Raw genomic sequence first — 20,727 nt, 5'->3', positions numbered from 1 at the left:
ACAAAAAAAAAAACTTTCACTTGGGGTGTAAAAAACAATTATGTTGGGTGTAGAAAGCAATTATGCACGGTGCATAAGGATCTCCACGGTGCATAAGGATCTCCTTATGCACCATAACCACACCCCAATCCAACTGACAACTAACAGTCTTCGCAGACCCAAGAGTATTACCCTGATGAAGAACTCAGATTATCCAATTTCGTTGAGGGGTGTTCCATTGACATATAGGATTTTATGATCTAGAGATCTTGTTGGAAGTATCAAAAGTGTGCGTTCATAAATTGTGTTGTGTTGTCGATGATCACGATTTGGAGCACACCGAACCTTGATATGGTGTTCCTTTTTAAGAACTTAGGATGTTTTCTCATGTGATTTTAGCTAGGGCTTGAATTTCAACCTACTTAGTAAAGCAGTAAAAAAACTACCACCAAGTATTTGAGTTGTCCCATGCTTAGGTAACGATGTTAACAACATTAGTAACTTTGGGTTAGCGAAGCGTGTGTCGCCATATTTCTGACATTACTTACACCTTTGCACAAATTCTTGGGCGTCATCAATAACAGTAGGCCAACAATAACCCGCTCGAAGCACTATTTGCGTGTGGGAGCATCCACCTAAGTGCTTGTCGATGATCCCTTCGTGGAACTTTTTGAAGGTGGAACACACCTTCTTATATCATGTTAGGCATTTAAGCAAAGGAGTTGAGAATCTCGTCGGTATAGTACCCCTTCAATCAGGGAATAGAAACACACCATTTTTCTAACCTTAGCCACTTCTAGGGGTTAGTTGGGAGCAATATAATATGTTTTGTATAACAGATGATGGGTCCATCCATCCAGGGCTGATGCCCTTATGAATGGATATCATATTTGAAGTCACTACGGTGGGGCACCTGAGTATCTCTTTGATGATTGTCGGGTTCATTCATGTTTTCCTTGTGCTAGCTAGCTTTAAAAGTATATCTTCCCTTGTGTTTTGCTCTCGGGGAATGTGTATGACTTCTACTTGGCAGAATTCTTTCAGTTCTTCTTTTACCGATTCCAAGTATTCTTGCATGAGGGGCTTTACGTGATTCGTAATCCCATTTATTTGGGATTCGATGAGTTGATAATGAGAGCTTAGGCTGACCATTTCTGCTCCTAATTGTCGAGCCAACCTCAACACCGCCAAGAAAGATTCGTACTCGGCTTGGTTATTGTATGTAGGGAAGGAGAAGGTGAGAGATAATTTGACCACGTACGACCTCCCTTGTCTTCGACCATTATGCATTACCACTCCTTTTAGTATTGGAGAATTTTTCCACTAAAACAATCTATATTTTGGAGGTTTATTTAATGACGGACATCATTTCTTCCACAAAGTTAGATAATACTTAACCTACAAGAGTTTTGAGGCATTGAAATGTAATTTCAAATTTGGAGAGTTCCGGTGCCCGTTTTGTCATTTGCTAGGAAAAATCTGGTATGTATAACATGTGTTTAATGGGTTGGTTGATCCACACCACTGTAGGGCGGGCCATCAAGTCTCGACAAAGCTTTCTAGCAGGTGTCATCAGAGCTAAGGCCACCTTTTCGATTTTTTGTCTTACCTCGGTCCCTTTGAGTACTTTGTACATAAAGTATACCTAGTGTTGGGTTTCATCGTCCTCCCTGGTTAGGACAACATTGGCTTCCTTTTTTGAAACAGCTATATAAACAAATTGTTTCTCTATGGGGTCCGGTCTTAAATTATCGGGGGTTGAGATTAGACTTTCTTTAACCAGGAGAATGTGGTCTCACACCCGTCTGTTCACTTGAAGCGCGCCTCCTTTCGAAAGAAACAATAGAATGGTAAGGTGTATTGTCTCGGGTTAAAGATGAAACATGTGAGAGAGTTGTGATCCCTCCATTGAGTGTTTGGAGTATCTTCTTTCTGGTGGGATGTCCATGGTGATGTTCGCTCGACACTTATCAGGGTTTGCTTATACTCCTTGCTTGGTGATATAGAACCCCCGGAAATTTTCCTTCTTGAACCTTGAAGGTATGCATTTTTCTGACTTAAGTCGCATATTGTGTCTGTGCACTTCGAAAAACACTACATATACGTGTTTGATGTAGTTTGTTTGTTCTCCAATTGTAAAAATCATATTATACATGTACACGACAAGCATATCCGAGATTTGATTTCTAGATTTCATTTTTATGAATCATGCAAGGCTTTGAAGAGTGGATTTAAAATGTTTTGATTTATCACAAGCATATGGATACATGATGCACTACGGAATTTTTTAGGTTTGTGCCTTGAACCTAATTTTTGTAGGACTTTTGTTTCAGAACAAACAAAATTCTAAGTTGGGGAGAGTTTATAAGTGCCAAATCAAAGTTAATTGACATATGTAATTCAAAGCATTTATTAACTTATTTTGAAAGAAACCAAGTAAAATAAACATGAATTATAAGGCAAAGTCTATGTTTTGTTTCATTGTAATTTTACTTTATTTCCAAGATATTTTGTAGTTAAATTGAGCAACGAATGTAGTGGAGATACGACAAGGTGGAATGTTCTTAGCAACGAATGTTCGAATGGGAGATAGGAACATCGACCTATCATTACAGTACCGGATCGGTGAGTGATGAAGGGAGGTCGGAATTTAGCTGTTCGGTGTTGCATGTACTGTGCAGTTGTATTGACGGATAAATGCATTGTATTATCAATATGGAGAACCTTAGTGAAGATATCCATTTATAACATTGAATATCTTCGTGACAAAATTTGATCTCCCATTTTGGTTGTCAACGGAGTACAATTCAAGGGATGATTGGAATTCCTAGAGAAAATTTGGATCGTGTTTTAGTCAATGGCATGTTTCAAAGTGTAGTTATTTTAGAAATAAAATGTTTTGCGATCTTCTTTTTATTGTTTATTTATTTCTATGCCACTTTCATTGCATCAGTACCTTCAGCATAGGCTAAAGCATCTTGCAACTTAAATATCGGAAGATAAAAACCCGAGAAAATGAAGTTCCGGAAGGAAAGAATATTTGCATAAAAAAAGTGAGATGATGAAACATATGTTAGTTCCAATTCACCATTGTGGATGAGATTACAGTTGGATGGAGGACTATAATAAGCAACTTACTCAATGGTGTTCGGAATTTTTTTTACAAAACAATTCTAAACTGATAGATGGTATAAAAATACTTTCATTCATTAAGTTCAAAGAATGTTGAGATAGTGTACATACCAACTTATTTACAAAACAAATGTAAGTGTTGTACAAATATAAATTGACAACCAAATGCTACTATACTACATATGAAAACAGAGAAGACTAACAAAAGTGATCCATCCCCAAGGAGTCAATTAAACATACCGATTCTTCTACACCAACTTATAGTAACAATTGTTTGCACATATTTGAACCTCATATCCCTTGCCACATGGACACTTGAAAGTAAGGCTTAAACACTTATCAACCCACTTCACACTAATAGCTTCTTCATACTCGTTTCCCAATTCATCCAGCAAAAACATAAATGAATTCATTCAGCACGAAAAACAATTAATCAGAAAATCATGTATATAGTTTTAACTTGTTGTCGCCATAACTACATCGCTATTGCAGCCACTTTTTAGAGGATTTTGAGGTCTCTACAAGGGCGTCACAAACACAATTTTAGCCACATCGGCCACATTTTCCCACAATGTAAAGGTTCACATCGTGACCACAGGTGCGACTGCAATCACAATTTAAAACAATGATTACAAGTGAAACTATGATCAAATGCAATACCCTCCCATAACCCCCAGTTAAATTGTTGCAGATACTACATAATTAAGCAAGTACAACTAGGATATACATATAAACAAGAGAAAACTTATAAATTTATGAGCATAACTTGTAAGTACCAATTCAAGAACCAAATACATTGAAGATTACAATAGAAAAGCCAATCACAGTCGAAGATTCAAGACATGTACCTGAGATATGACTTTTTCATCTTCAGCAACAAAAGAGTCAAGAGAGTGTTCTTGTTCTTGTTCTTGTTCTTTTTCATCCTTTTCATCTTCGGCATCAGGAGAGGGCTCTTGTTCTTGTTCTTTTTCATCTTCAGCATCAGGAGAGGGCTGTTGTTCTTGTTCTTTTTCATTTTCTTCCTCGTCTTCCATAACTTCATCCCACAATTTCTTCATTTCTTGTAACCGATCCTTCATCCTTTTAAGCCTCTACGAAAATCAAAGAAAAACCATGATTCCAAATAAAAAAAATAGATTACTTTTTTAGCAAGAAACACAAGTTTCAACACACACCATTGAATCAGATTCAGGGGTGGTTTTCTCAGCAGAGTTCAAATAACAAGAAACTGCTTCTTTAACCTCAGAAGGATCAATAACTTCAGATATACATCTCCTGATCGGAGGCAGAGGCGGCAAAGCAGTCGACGACCCTTTAACCGGCATGGATTGATCTGGCAAGGTGCATGGATCGGATACACAGCAGTGAAGAGCGTTGCCACGGAGACTGAAAGGAAGTGTAATGGCGGAGAAGCCATTACGGGTGAGATTGCTTGCGTCAAAAGAATGCTTCTTGGATGATGGTTGGTGAGCATATGAAGATGATGATGGTGAACGGCGTTTGACAGAGTTGTTGCGAGTGTGATGATGATGAAGCATTGATGATGTTGGAATAATCATGGATTGTTTCTGTTTGTGAGGGATCATCATGGATTCTTGTTGAATCTGTAGATCACTCATTCTTCTGAATTGTTTTCTCTTTTGTTATTGGATTTGAATTTGAACTGTGGTTGTAAAGTAAGTGTGAGTGGCAAAGAGTTATGAAAAAAGAGGGAAGGTTTGAGTATATATATATATAGGAGAAGATGGGATATGATTATTTGTTGAGGTTTACCACATCACAACTTGGAACATTCATACAAAACATCTTTGTGAAAGTGTCTTCTTAGGATATGTCAATCTTCATATATATCACAAAATTAATGTTCAGAATTAGCAAATTTTTTTTTCTTTCTAAAATCATTTTGGAGGCTACAATTATAAGTTGTCTGTTGACCTGGTTGCCAACTGGACACAAATAAGTAGGTGGTTGGTTGAACTCATTCCAATTTTAATCCAAAATCCACTTTAACGAATTTGTTAAGAGTTTCACATTTGATAAGATAAAACTTGAAAATGAGTTTATAAATAAGTGACATCACTCATTTGCTTTGACAACGTAAACCCTAAGTCTAGAAGTTAATTTTATTAGGGTGGACTTATTGCAAAGAAAGGATCATAAGATGACAAGTTGGTTATATTTGATGAGTAATTTTGACTGTGTTGTTCCCCTTTAAATTAAATCATATCAGGGGTTTATTAAATCTACTCTTGTAGAATACCCAAGATATACGACTTTATAGAGATTTTATTTCACCAGAGAAAAACATATTGATCATAAAACAATAAAGTTAACATTGTAGAGCTCGGTTTGTAACACTGCAAATAGGCAGGTCTAATTTCTTATCGACATGAAGAAATAACAAACATGATCAAAACTTTGTTGAATACCAAAGCAATTTTATCTCGTTGAACACTCAAACAAATTTTATAAATTTAATTCTAATTTCTTTAATTTCATGAAGTAAAGTCATATATAATGATATAACGTAAAAATGTGGTTTAATCTTATTCTAGTATATCACAAATACAAACTTTCCAATTTCACAAATTATTTTGAGTCCACAATTGCTAAACCCCAATGCCAAGGACATCAATATTAGTTAAGCTGCTAAAGTCATACATACCCCTCCTATAGATGTTCTAAATGTTATACACATACGACATCAAGTTATATAACTTTTTTGGGTACAATAAGTTATATTTGATTCGACTTATATAGAAAGTCATTTCAGCTTCACGTATAAGAAGTTATTGCTTCCATCTAATGCAAAGACAATTTCAACTTTGTCAATTACCATTACAAAATAAGATAGTTGTGATTTTGGAGAAACAAAACCAAATTCCACTTACAAGAATAAGTTATAATCACTCATTGCCCCATCATCCCAATTCAATTAGGAAATGGTAACCTGAAAAACACCAAACCTATTTTAAACATATAATAAACTAAATATATATTACAAATTTCAGCAATTAAGAAAGGAAGATAATTCAATTACTATTTTTTAACGAAGTTAATCATGTTCAATTAATGATTAGTGAATACTGTAACAAGGTTAGTGACACCTTATTATATTCATTAGTCATCAATTAAACGTAGTTGACCATATATATATTTGAACTATGTTAACTATTAAAACTGTTTTTGAAATTCTTACCCTAACTTAAGAGATGTGTCAGAGGAATCATCTTCAAGAGAAGGGCCACTATTACAGCTGCTTACATTATTCATGGACTCTGCTGAGACATTTTCTTGCATGGTACTATCTGAGTCCCCAAAGATAGAACTTAACGTAACCATCTGTGAGAAAGGTAACCACTTTTTTCTTTTAGCTTGGTAAAGTCAAAATGAATGAAAAGAAGCCAAAGTCATAATAAAATTATAAAATGAAACAATGATATTCTTAGTTCTCATACCTTTTGCTTTAAATGCTTGTTCTCCTCTTCTAGCATGATTTCCTTTTTTAGCATATGGTTAAAACATGCAAAGAAAATTAAGATAGTAAAATCCTTAAAAGTTCAGAAGTGAATGTAATATATGTAAGACAAAAAACACAGAAATTTTGGTCCGGAGTCATTATTTCACTAAAAAACAAATGATATTCCAAAATTAAAGCATGTGTAAGCTTTAATGATATTCCATAATTTGGCCATGTACATAGATGATAATAATGTTTCCTTACAAAAAAAAGATCATGATAATGTTCATTTAGAAGTGAAGAACTGAAAGCTAGTTTTATATCATAAGAAACAATATATGCAGACTGTTTACAGAATAAAACACAGACACATACAACAACAACCAAGCCTTATCCCACCAAGTGAGGTCGACTACATAGATCAAATTACGCCATAGTGCTCTATCATAAACCATATTTGGATTCAACTCATTGACCTCTAAATATTTTCTAATAGTTTCTCTTTTAGTTCTCCCAGATTTTCTACCTCTTTTGACACGACTCTTGTCCATCTGATCTACCCTTCTGTGTAAAACATGATTCTCAAGTTTGTTGAAACCGCATGGTTTAGTTTATGTTTAAGTATGAATCGATTCAGACAGACAGTTTTCCAGTTTTTTGTGTTTAAGTTGTGTTTTCACATGTAACCCATATCATATAAATCACGGGTTCTCATTTTTCATTTAAAATCATTTAAGGTTATAAACTTTCTATGAGTCCAATTTTCCAAGAGTGTTCTTGAGAGGCTAGTGAAGAATATTTTCTCTTCTAAGGTGAGAGATCCTTGGAGTGCCAATTGAGTTTTTGTTGTACAAAGTGTACTTCAAATTGCAATTAAGATTTTTATTGAAGAGGGTGTTCTTCAATTAGTAGTATTGTTTGGGTTTTGTTGACGGTGTTCTTCAATTTGTAACCTGAGCCCCAAAGATTTTGTATATTCAAATTCAATTGCAGTGGACGAATATAGGTCACGACTCACGAGAGAGGATATGTGATTGAACCAATATAAACCACATTGTCATCTCCTTTACCATCATCTCTTTTAACCCTTGCAATTTGGTTTCAATTGACCTTGTTTCGAAATTCTTGACAAAATCGTTAAAGATTAGGTTTCTCATAGAGTTTGTTGTCGGATTGTTATATTGATTTAAGTTTGATTAAACAATAGTTAGATCTTTGGTTAATTAATTTGACATAGTGTTAATTCAAATTGGGTCAATCAATTTTATCGCATATAGTGATTTCTTTCATAATAACAACAAATCCTTCCTAGTTTTGTTTTTAAAAAAGGGATTAAATCTTTGAAGTTACGTAGGACTCTATTCAACTCTTTTTCTAGAGTCCTTGAGGTTGCTTGAATAAAAGAAGAATTTAGTTGATTAACTATGAACTAAGTAGTTTTCCTTCTTCTTTTTCCCACATTTACTTTCTAACGATGCTTGTAAGGTCTAGAAATAAGTGGTTCATATTCAAATAGGGTTTGTTTGGAGAGGAGGGGGTGGCGGATAAACGGGTTCCAAGTTGACCTGGTTGAAATGATCAAATGTATGTAGAGTCATTGGAGAGTCTTGCTAGCTCATTCTTGTGGTGGAACGAGATATGTCGCATTTTGGAGGCAGATTGATTAGAGGGTGTGAAAAAAGTTGATAAGTAACGGGGAGACCGTCTCCTTTTTGGCATGACATTTGTGAGGGCATATTGTGTCCATCCTCTTTAAGGGCTGAATTTTAAAGAATCTTTGGGATCTCGGTTCAGAAGTATTGTAGAGTTTCGTATCTGACACGGGACTTGGGTTTTCCCAATATATGTGAATTTGTGCGTGAGGTAGTTGGACTTGGTAGTGGGACGTCAAGGGGCATAACATACTCTATTTGTTAGGCTGGTTGGCTTTATGATTTTCTGTCTTCTGGATATTCACATTCCCTCATTTTAGGGGGGAAAATATGGTATTGGGCAAATTCAGAGGATGGTATGAGCTTTGTCTCTCGCTTATAAATTTACATCTTAGTTTTTGTAGTGCAATTGAGTCATTGTTCAAATTAAGGTACTAAAGCAAAGTGTCAATGGAAGAGTATTGCTCCTTCAAAAATGATAGTTTTCCTGCCAATTATTGCTAGAAAGATTATCCACTCAACTTAACCTACTTAGGAGAAAGGTAGTATTACATGAGGAAACCTCAAAGTGAACGGTCTCTCGATTAACTTGGAGTGTAAGGCACATCTATTAGCAAAGTGTGCTTTGGTGATGATTTGGTATGATGTTTGTTTCTCTACATCAAGCATCATCGTTCCAAAAATTTATAGAGGAGGATTGTGCTTTAGAGATAGCAATGACGGGCCATGTTTTTCAACAATGACGCCGTCATCACCACCAATGACGGTGCCATCTTCTTCAACAAGATCGATCGTCCAACTCACGTTCAATTCTCATGTAGAAGTAGATCAATATTTTCTGACGAAGGCATTCTTGAAGATTTCATGTGTACCAAGAGCTTCAGCTTCCTTCAATTTTTTTAGGTCTGCGTCAATTTGTGCACATTGTTTTGGTTTGATAGTCTATTTAACAGCGAAAACAATTTTCCACCGAGTTGTTAGATCTTTTTCTTTAGACCTTGTTACTTGTTTTTCTGTTTTGAGTTTTGTCTATTATTGTAATCCAAACTCAACTTAAAATGAGTTTGTGGGGCTACTAGAAATATAAAGCTAGCTAAAGTTTAGTTCGTTAATTAGGTTTGTTAATTTCTCACAAGCTCTATATATAATATTTTGTATGCTCATTTACTATCTTTTACTCAACCATTGGATATAAATTCTAAGAAATCATCTCTTTGATCTTTTTGATTTGTAACAATATTGAATTGTAATTCCAACAACTAATCAACATATATAACATGTATACGAGCCTTTATATGAAGTTCAAACTAGCTTATCAGCTATAAGCTATCAGCTATCGGCTATCAGTTAGTTTATCAGTTATCCACTATTTTTACCAAACAAAGCATTTATATGAGCCTTTATATGAAGTTCAAACAATAAACAAACCTTCATTCGAAGTGCCCCAATTTCATTAAGAATCTTCTTTTCCTGAATGTAAAAGATTAAAAAAGTTATCTATACTGTATATAAAAGTTATAAGTGGTTTTGGAGTAGGTTTTGCACTTTCGGCTATACCTTTGAACAAATTTGTTTATAAATATGTTATACCATTGATGTCATTTAAAAAGATAAGAACTTATGTTATATTTATTATATTATTCGTGTCATTGAAAAAGATAATTATGATTTTTTACAAATTAAAAGTGTAAAATATTTATAACTATAATTTTAATCAAAATAAAAACAATTTAATCAAGAACAATTTTTTTATAAAAGCTACTTTCTTAAAAAAAAAATTATAAAAACTATTGTCTAAGTATAATATAAATCAATAGCACACACAAGGAACTTGTCCAAATTAACCAAATGATCATATAGTGCATACCTTCATCTCAATCACACGCTTGAGTCCTGATTCAAGAGTTTTCTCCAATTGCTGCAACCCCTCTAAGTTTAACCCTTCAAAATCCTCACTCTTCATCCCCCTAATGAAAACATATCCCAACTTTTATGCACAAGCCTTAGACATATTGTAATTTCATTTTTTTTTTAATAATATTTACTCTTTCACTTTAAGAAAATTGAGAAACCTTAGTTGTTGGGTTGTATCATCAACTTCCTTATACAATTCAGTTGGCATGTTTTTTTCTACCTGAAATTAACAATGGAGAATTATCAATCAATTAAAACGATATATTTTTTATAAAAGACAATTAAAACAATACATATTATATGACAAACAAAAATCAATTAAAGCAACTTATAGTTAACATTTTGCAATTTGGACTTCACTATATAAGTTATGCCCTTCATGACTTATAGTTAACAATTGTTTTTGGTACTTTACCTGCACTTGCAGAGGTTTATCCAATTTGGTGATGTGGTGGGACTGCTGATCATACCTTGTAATTATGCCCTTCATACTATATCAAACCGAAATAATAGTTAAGGATGAGGAATAAAAGAGGAAAAGGTTATGCATGTATCAAATAAAAATAATATGGTGTAAATCCCTTGAGTTGTTTTGGTGATGTTTGGTTTGAAACTTTAAAGTATATTCATTTTAAAGTTTTAGGTTTAATTCTTCTAATATGGTTTGCAATCTTAAAACTAAGATATGGTGAAAAATATGTTGCGAAAGACTATCCAATAACACATACAACATTTAACATGTTAGAAAACTTTGACAAAAGTGAAAAATGGGCAGATGTTTGGCACATGACTCACTAATTCATCTTTTAATCTGAACCTTTGCTTTTAATCTGATGGCTATAATTTATTCCAACCATTCTCACATATAAACACCATTCTCATGTGATATGCCAATATATATATATATATATATATATATATATATATATATATATATATATATATATATATATATATATATATATTAGTCAGAATCTGTTGACATCAGATATAAGTTTAATGACTTACAACAAATCTCAACCATTAAATTATATTATTCTAATGGCTCCCATCTTCCAAATTAAAAAGAGATATAAAATTTACCAAAACTAAAATGATTAAACAAGCACAAATAATCAAATAAGATAAAAGGAGAAAAAGATATAAAAGTTACAAGAAAGTAACCTTCAACAAGAGACATGATTTCTACCCTATTGAATTCGGTCCAAATTTGACCTTCTTTGGGGAGAGCAGCTCCCCAATTCATTATAGAAGAATTCTTTACAAAAAGATATAAAAGTTATAAGAAATTAGTCTTCAACAAGTTTTCTAAGAACAAAACCTATTTTTTTTACCATTTTTTTGAATCTCTTTCGGTGCCAAAGAGACTCAATGATTTCACATCCAAGATGTTTGAATGGTGTTTTCAAACCCTAGAATCTATCCCAAAAACCCTCAACCTTTAGCCTATTTATTCCCTAAAGGTTCCCTCTTTTTTTCTTCTTTAGGTTTGCCTTTTTAAACTCACTTAAACCATAAACCCGAGCTGCCTATTTATAGGATTCATCCCTCGTGTTACACGAGTCGTGTAATAGGAAGTGGCTAGACATTCTGCCACCCTTCAAGCTATGCCTCCCGCAACCATCAGACACATCGTGTAATAAGCAGAACTATAGCATTTTCATAATCAAGATTTTAAGGCATATACAACAATTCTCCACCATTTGTCCACCAACCACATTGTTGTTTGACCTAGCATCCAACTATATTTTGTAGTCCCACAATATTCCACCTTTACTTCTCCAAACTCATAATGTCTTCCACCTTCTTGAAGAACTTGCCTCCAACTACCTTAGGATTTTTAGGCAACTCTACAAGTTTCATTATAACCTCTTCAACCCCCTGAGAAATCAATTTCCGTCCTCCTGGAGATTCTATCCCTCCAATTAAATTTGGTCTTTTAGGTAATCCCACAAGTCATACCTTGCCTTCTTTAACCTCCGCACTGCGCCTATCTGTCCTCTTCAAGAATTCATTTCTCTCCAATAGAGCATAACATAAAAGGTCTCCTTAGTTGTATTGTTCCTCTCTCCATTTGTTTCCACCTATTCCCACTAGTGGAAGACTCCACCTCAAGCCGAGTCTTCTTCACCTCAACTTTCAAATGTGTACATTCACTATGGCTTTCACATTGTTGTTGGGTATTGGGATCCCTTCTTATGTGAAGAAAAGCCAAAATATGTTAGTCCATCATGTCTCACTTATATAAGTGGAGAGATTTCATGCTAGGGTTGAGAAGAGAGTCTTTTTGGTGAGAAGAGTAGCTTCCAAAAGAGAGAAAAGAAGAGTGAAAGTCAATTCCATTTTTCTCAAGTATGTGTCACTAAATCAACGGTTGTGAATTCGTTAACCGTTGGCTCGGACTGGTTTTTAGAGAGCAGATTCGCAACACATAGGTCTTCCTTTTCATTGTTCAGATCGTTGAAACGTCTAAGCAGAGAGATATATTTATCGCACTGAAGTAGTATTTTTAAGGTATTTTTGATCTTTCTTGTTCTCCTTTGTAAGCTTTGATCTCACAAATGGAGCCAACAAGGTGTGTCGTTTGAAGAAGGTCTTATATGGACTAAAGCAGTTGCCTCGACTATGTTTTGGAAGATTAAAAAAGGCAATTGTGTGCTTGGGCTATAAGCAAAGCCAAGGAGATCACACAAACATTCAAAAGGAGGAAAATTGATTGTACTTCTTGTTTATGTTAATGATATTATTGTTACATGAGACTATATGATTGGGTGACAACTGCTCAAAGAAAAATCATCATTAGAGTTTGAGATGAAGGACCTTGAGCAACTCAAGTATTTCTTGTGAATTGAGGTAGCCTACTCAAATCAAGGCCTTTCTCCCTCTCAAAGGAACTATGTGTTTGAGCTTTAACAGGAAACAGGAAAATTTGGATGCAAACCTACAAGTGTTCCCATTAAGGAGAATCACACAATAAGTTTTGAGGAGGAAAATGCCAACATTTATAAGGGTAAGTATTAAAGATTAGTGGGAAAGTTGATTTATTTGGCACACACTAGACCGGATTTGGTGTGTGCAATGAGTGTGGTGAGTCAATTCATGCATGATCTGAAGGGGAGACACATTGAAGCTATAGACCATGTTATGAAATATCTCAAAGCCACGTCAAGGAGATGACTCTTGATTAAAAGAGGTTGAAGTCTAACTATAGAGGCTTACACTGATGCTGATTATGCATGTTCATTGAGTGATGGAACAACGACTTTAGGTTACTATATTGTCTTGTGTGGGAACCTTGTTGCTTGGAGGAGTAAGAAGCAAAGTATAGTTGCTCGATTAAACATTAAAGCAGAATTTAGAGATATGACAATGGAAATTTATGAACTATTGTGGATGAAACTAGTACTAGACTAGAAGATTTGAAGATACAATGTGAAGGCTATATGAAGTTGTTGAGACAATAAATCAGCCATTAGTATTGCACATAATCACACATTGATATTGACTGACATTTCAACAAAGAGAAGTTGCATAGTGGATTGATAACTAGAGCCTACATTCCTTCCGAACATCAACTGACGGATGTGTTAACAAAAGACTTACAAACCGAAAGATGAAGTCAGATTAGTTGCAAGTTAGGAATGATAAATATCTAGTCACCAACTTGAGGGGGAGTGTTGTAAATAATAGTGTAAATAGTAATATGTTTAATTACTTTTATTTGTATATGTTGCCCGTTAAGTAAACCTATTAGGTTTAAATTGTTCTCCATTTGAACGCAATAGCTTTTGTATCATCTAACACATCATTGAAATATATCGGCCTAATTTTCTACAAGGTGTACAACTGGTTGGGTGTGATTTTTGTTTGTTCTACAAAATGTGTGCATCATTTTCTTCAGTTTGGATCAATTTTCAAAGGCATGTAAATTAAGAATGTGTTATTTAATATGGTTTGTGACCGTTTGAGATCCTTCACTGATGTGAAACATGAAACTTTTTAATAGGGAGCTTCTTAATATTTTATGCAGTTTTGTCACATATAAAAACTATGTCATGGAGAGATAATGCAACCATTATATTAATGTTGACTTATTGTGGCTTTTCCTTACTGCTACTAATAAGTACATGAATCCTACTTCGTATTTTCCCTCCATATGATGAACAGATAGCTTTGGGTGAAACTCTTAGGGGTCGTTTGGTGCACGAAGACAGGATATGATAAAACTATCATATCATACTTCAATCCGTTGTTTGGTGCGCCAATAGGAAATGATAACTTAAAACTATTTCTAATCATATCCTACTCACTCTTTGTTATTTTTAGATTTATGAGCAAATATGTTGCAGCCTTGTCAACTTTTTTCTTATCAATAACAAGTGTGCACCAAACATATGATAGGATAAAATAATGCTATCATTTTTCTTATCATGTGTGCACCAAATACATGACATGATAAGTGTTTATCATCCCCTCAAAAAAAAGTGTTTATCATGTCACTGTCATATCTTATCTTTATCCATTTTCTAATCTTATCTTGTCTCTAGCATATCCTACGCACCAAACGGGTCCTTAGAGAATAGTGAGTAAGATTTTCTTCTCTCGAGTTATAGGATTAGAACTTGTTTCCTCTTATCGATGATTTTTCTTATCATTTTGGTGATTCTTTTTGGCTTATTAATTAAGATGATTTTGACACCTTATCTCGAACATATTTATTGAATTTTATTAATGACATTCTTACCATTGTGGTGATTCTTTTTAGCTAATCAGTATGTGTGACTTTGGCGCCAACTTTGAAAGATTTTTATTGAGTAAAAAATTGAAATTTTATTCTCTTTGCCTCTTAGAATCGTATATCTAACTTATTATCCCCGGAACTTTCATAACCAATTGTGGTGTCTTTGTGACTTATCAATTGGATATCCACCCCGATTGTGGCATCTTCCACCTTTTGTACCATCTCGACTCTTAATTCAGTTTCGAGGGCTGTTTGATTCTCATCAATTATGCACATTTATTTTTTTTGGCTGCTTCCTTCCTATTATGCACATTGATTCCTTCCTTTATTTATTTTTTTGGCTTAATTGCAGTTTCGGCCCCCTAAGTATCACGATCTTTTTGGCCCATTAACAAAATAAATTACAACCCAACCCCCCTAAGTACTGCCCTTTTTGCAGTATTGACCCCCAAGACCAATTTTGACTCAATCAATACACACGTGAACGCCACGTGTGCGTTGATTGGGTCAAAAATGGTTTTAGGAGGCAAACTGCAAAAGGGGCAATACTTAGGGGGGTTGGGTTGTAATTTATTTTTTTTAAGGGGCCAAAATCGCAAGATCGTGATACTTAGAGGGCCAAAACTGCTATACTTTTTTTTTCTTCTAAAAATAGCCTAACAAACTCAATGGTATCAAGGGGATCTTTGATTTTCTCAACTAACAAATTATCTCTCATCTTAACATAAGATTTCTTTTAACTCTTAGAAATCGTGATTGGGTCTTACACAACCCCACAAAATTGGTTTGTAAGATGATGATTGTCCTCACTTATAAACACATGTTCATGCCATATTTTATCGGACATGAGACTCTTTAACACGCTATCTCATGTCCAACACTATTGGGCTTGGTGCGTGGATATAAACAGTAGGTGGTCCGATAGCAGAAACTTAATAACATGTGACCCTTAAATCAGACTCTGATACTATGTTAAATTTAGATATTAGATCTAACTCATTCTTACACAACCGACTTGTAAGGTGATGATTATCCCCACTTATAAACAAATTATCAAATTTTTTATTATCTGATATGAGACTCTTTTAACGTTAACATAAATTAAGTGTTAAAAGTATGGCATTATATTGAACATGATATGAAAATAAGTTTATAAGATGTGTGTAATCTTCATTTTAAAATCCTAACATTTTTATATAAAATAAACAACATTTATGGGTGTGTTTGTTTCAAATTATATTTGTAGGTTTTAAAAAATAAAATGATACAAATATGCATGTTGATGTTTGTTACAAGTTTATTAAATTTTATTCTAGGGTATAAGATGTTCCATGAGAGTAAAAAAAGTTTTCCCAACGAAAAAGATGAGAATTAAATTCTCATGAAGATTGTAATATTATAATGGTAACCAAACATCACTATTTTAAATACATAATAAAATTCACATCTTTATATTTCAAGGAATGATGTTTCTAAGAATAAATTTTGTAAACTTGAAACAAACACAACCCAAATGTATTAACAATAAAAAAAAAATAAACTTTCCTAATATCCGAGAAAGGAATCAAGACAATGTGAATATTGACATAAAAATCAAAGCAATAAAAAAATGATTAGAAAACCACATTATCGTGTATATCTTTGGTTGTCATATAAGTTATCTAAAAATAATTTGTCAAATAACATTTCTCATAGTAAGGGACGGATGCAGAAATTCCAAAGCAGACACCCAAATTTTTATAATTTATTTTTTTGTGTTAAATAATTATCAAAATCATATACAACTTTAGAATTTAAATTGATGAAGATACTCTGTATATCATTATATATTCTTTTACCAACTCTAAAATCCAAATGAGTATTTATAAAATAAAATAGTAACAAGATCAAATTCAGAACAAAAAACATTTTCTTTTAGTTCTAAAAAATCTAGCAACGAAACTAATTAATACACGTTAAATGTTGTGAAGTGGATAATTACATATTTGAACTTGGTTTTAATAAATCAAATGTTCTTGCAACTATTATTTTTTTTAAAATTCGATATCCTACGTATAGATCGACTAATTTAAAGGGTTCAATTTCACTGTTCACTTATATACATCCCATTTAAAGTCAAATCAACGTTTTGTTGAAGTACCCACCAAAATTGACATACATTAGATCATTAGAAAAACATACTTAGATTTAAACATACACTATCGGTTATACCCAAATGAGTTAACAACTACTATGAGCGGCACTTAAAAGACTTGAATATAAACAAAAATAAACAAATCAACCTTTAAATATAGACAAAAAAACATATCACTACCAAAAAAAAGTTTAAGGCACTACCAAAAAAAAAAGACAAAAAAACATATCAACCTTTATTAAGATTTATTCATTTTTGGTAAAAAAAAATATATTTATTCATTAGACCAAATATTATTTTATTACTCTGATAAATGTACTGCCATTTATTTTGTATTAAATATAAACAAAATGATGGGTGACTCTCCTATTCATATTATGTACTTATATGTAGTAAGATCCTGCTTGATAATTGAAGAGGTAGGGGCCAGGGTCCCTTGCCTGCACTAGCAGTTTTGAACTAACATTTACAGTACTAGCAAACAATCACTTTTACATGCAATAACTTATTTTTTTACTATAAATAGGTGTAAAAATATTATTAGGCGCACCAGTCTATCATTTAATCGAAATTTCATATGATGTTTGTCCTTTTGAGATCTGAAATAACTTTCAAATTTAGAAAGTTAGATCTAAAATAATTAATATCAAAGATTTCATAGATGTGTAGGTCTTAAAGAAGAAAACATTGTTTTTCTTAATTCGAGTTAAATTTGATATTATGAATATTTAATTTTAAATAAAAAAATAAAAAATGTCTAAGAGAATGTAGTTGTCTCAAGTTATGAAATTAAAAAACATGTCTAACAAAGCGTATGTTTGTTTTAGCTTTTTAAAAAAAATAGACTTTGTATTAAAAATATCATAAACAAACATTTCAAAATGACAAAAATGATGTTTTTTTATAAAAAAAATCTTAAACAAACGAACCCAAATTCAACGGCGAAAACTTTTGGAGTTTTTTTTAGAGTGCTTAACTCACAAATTAGGAGAAGTACAAGGGGTACTCGACCCACAAAAATAAACCCCGAACTAAATCATGACATTTTAAAATATAGATCGAGGGGTTTCGATATCATCCATAATACATACAAGACCCCTTTTTGTTTCTAGCTAGAAACCACCTCCAGAAAATCGCTTTGATTGAGTCAATGGTCTCCTCCACCTCCAAGGTGTTGGAAGAAAAAATGACTTGTTCCTAGCTAATTACAAATTATTTCTAGAGCTAAGAAATTATGTCTACTCTTAACTAATTACGAATTATCAAGAGAATCACTTTTGAATGATGATTTGAAAATGAATTTATAAATCGTCGGTACTCATTACCATTCAAATTTATTAAGTATATTTTTTTTTTAAAAAAAAACAAATTTATTAAGTATTGAGTTAGAATCAATTCAATTTTTTTTTTACAATCAAATTTTGTTATTAATCCCTAAATTAATCTAGAGACCTACCTCCTATATAGCCATTCCATCTTACATAGTAAATCTTCTATCTATATAGTAAAAACTGTGTATTTTCGCAGCTAGCTCTATTTTCCCGCATGTCATATCATAACCACCCTTACACCTCCAAAAATAAAAAAGCTTCAATGAACTATATAAATATATATAACTTATTCTCAAAAAAAAATATATATATAACTTATATATAATTTAAGGAGTTAAAAACGTGAGTTGTAATTCCCTTATTTTTGTTGAGGAAATGTGTTTTTTTAAGACAGGGGTAATGTGTTTATATCTAGTACATCTTTGACTTTATTATCTTAAATTTTCCTCCAACCCAGAAATGAAGCATAAAAATATCACTGACAAGAAGCACATATTTAGCAAAGTTAAAACATGATTAAAAAATAGTGCAAATTAAATTATTAAAGCCGTACGTACTTGGAGCTGGCATATTCATATAGTTTGAGAAAAGCTAACCTAATAACTTTTCATTTTAGAGTAAAAAATGGTTTTTTTGAGATGGTTTTTTAAAAATATCATAAACAAACACTCCAAAATGACAAAAATGATGTTTTTATAAAAAAAATCTTAAAAAATTTCAAACAAACGAACCCAAGTTCAATGATATATTTGTTAGGTATCAAGAAGGAGATCATATTCAATTCCTAGAGTTTTTTTTAACAGTGAAAACTTTTATAAGATAAAGAAGAAAAATACAAGAGTACCTAACTATATCGGAAAAAGTACAAGGGATACTCGACCCACAAAAATAAACCACAAACTAAATCACGACATTTTAAAATACATATTGATGGGTTTCAAAATCATTCATAATACATACAAGACCCCTTTTTGTTCCTAGCTAGAAACCACCTCCAAAAAATCGCTTTGATTGAGTCAACAGTCTCTTCCACCTCCAAGGTGTTAGAAGAAAAAATGACCTCGTTCGTAGCTAATTACGAATTATTAAGAGAATCACTTTTGAATGATGATTTGAAAATGAATTTATAAATCATCGGTATTCATTACCATTCAAATTTATTAACTATTGAGTTAGAATCAATTCAATTTTTTTTAATTATTTTTTACAATCAAATTTTGCTATTAATCGCTAACATTAATCTAGAGACCTACCTTCTATATAGCCAATCCATCTTCTACATGGTAAATCTTCTATATAGTAAAAAACTGTGTATCTTCGCAGTTAGCTAGCCCTATTTTCCCGCATGAAATATCATAATAAAGCATAAATATAACACTGACAAGAATCACATAATCAACAAAGTTCAAACATGATTACAGAAAAAGTAAGAAAACAGTGCAAATTATTAAAGCCGTACGTACTTGGAACTGGCATATTCATATAATTTCCCAGTAGTTGAGAAAATAACAAGACCAACTTCAGCATCACACAAAATCGAAAGCTCCTCAGCTTTCTTGAAGATCCCTCTTCTTCTCTTCGAAAACGTCACTTGCCTTGCAGTTGCATTATCTATTTTCTTTATCTTTATCTTCTGCCTCGCCATTAATCTTTCTCTACATATTCGGAACAAAACTTTATTAGTATTATTTCATTTCATAAAAATAATAATTAAATGAAGTATAGTACTAAGAAAATGTGATTTATACGTTATATAACAAAAAATGGGTTTCAATTGAATTTTTTGTACTAAAGTCGCCAAACCCTAGTTTCAGATCTGGCCAGTAATATAGAAAATTTTGTAGGAGAAAACATAAACAATATTAAATTAAACTAAAAGGAATTAGCTTTATGGGTTTTGGTGGGTTATGATTTTGTTGAGTAGTGAGTGTGGATTTTGAACTCCAGTACTTGTAAGTAAAAACCAAAAATTAATTAATAAACAAAGATGTTGCCAATAATAGAAAGAAAACATGAGAGGAAGGTACGGAAAGAGAGAGAAAAGGAAAGAGAAAACAAACCTGATTAGAATGGTGTGGCTGAATTTTCAAGAAAGGAAAGGGGGGGTTTCTTCCCAAATATAGCTAATAAAGAATCTGACTTTCCTTCTTTGTTGCTAAATAAATATCTTCAGGAATTTTGTACGACACTTTGTTTGTGTTACCTAAAAGTCTTGCACCAAGTCAACAAGTCAAAAAATCTAAACAAGATCACACGTTCTTTTTCCTTTTTTTTTTGTACTGCATTATATGGATGGATAGTTGGTCATGTTCAATATTGAAATTAACTAAACAATAACAGAAAATTTGGTTCATTGTTCCATTTGATTAAAAAACAATTTA

The 20,727-nt window shown here is 32.7% G+C and overlaps 2 protein-coding genes across 4 annotated transcripts; both read right to left on the bottom strand.

Moving 5' to 3' along the window:
- Nucleotides 1–3,359: 3,359 nt before the first annotated feature.
- Nucleotides 3,360–4,733, bottom strand: LOC146922841 (uncharacterized). Its single transcript, XM_085710859.1, has 3 exons — nt 4,290–4,733; nt 3,961–4,205; nt 3,360–3,501 (listed from the first exon to the last, which is right to left on the bottom strand). The coding sequence occupies exons 1-3, from the start codon at nt 4,731–4,733 to the stop codon at nt 3,360–3,362; spliced, it is 831 nt and encodes a 276-aa protein (XP_085566985.1).
- A 904-nt stretch (nt 4,734–5,637) lies between these two features.
- On the bottom strand, nt 5,638–20,480 carry LOC146922840 (MADS-box protein AGL24-like). 3 transcript variants are annotated; one of them, XM_085715638.1, is made up of 10 exons: nt 20,407–20,480; nt 19,810–20,001; nt 10,556–10,631; nt 10,299–10,360; nt 10,094–10,193; nt 9,655–9,696; nt 6,573–6,614; nt 6,314–6,456; nt 6,006–6,064; nt 5,638–5,916 (listed from the first exon to the last, which is right to left on the bottom strand). In XM_085715638.1, the coding sequence occupies exons 2-9, from the start codon at nt 19,989–19,991 to the stop codon at nt 6,046–6,048; spliced, it is 666 nt and encodes a 221-aa protein (XP_085571764.1). In that variant the 5' UTR covers nt 19,992–20,001; nt 20,407–20,480; the 3' UTR covers nt 5,638–5,916; nt 6,006–6,045. The 3 variants fall into 3 exon arrangements, with proteins under 3 accessions (XP_085571764.1, XP_085571763.1, XP_085571762.1); XM_085715637.1 differs by having other exon boundaries at nt 5,638–6,064; nt 20,095–20,480; XM_085715636.1 differs by having other exon boundaries at nt 5,638–6,064.
- Between the last annotated feature and the right edge of the window lie 247 nt (nt 20,481–20,727).

Source organism: Medicago sativa, chromosome 5, assembly GCF_051527215.1.
Source record: "Medicago sativa cultivar Bolivia chromosome 5, Bolivia_mono, whole genome shotgun sequence".
Lineage (NCBI taxonomy): Eukaryota > Viridiplantae > Streptophyta > Magnoliopsida > Fabales > Fabaceae > Medicago > Medicago sativa.
This window is presented reverse-complemented; position numbering and strand designations above follow the sequence as displayed.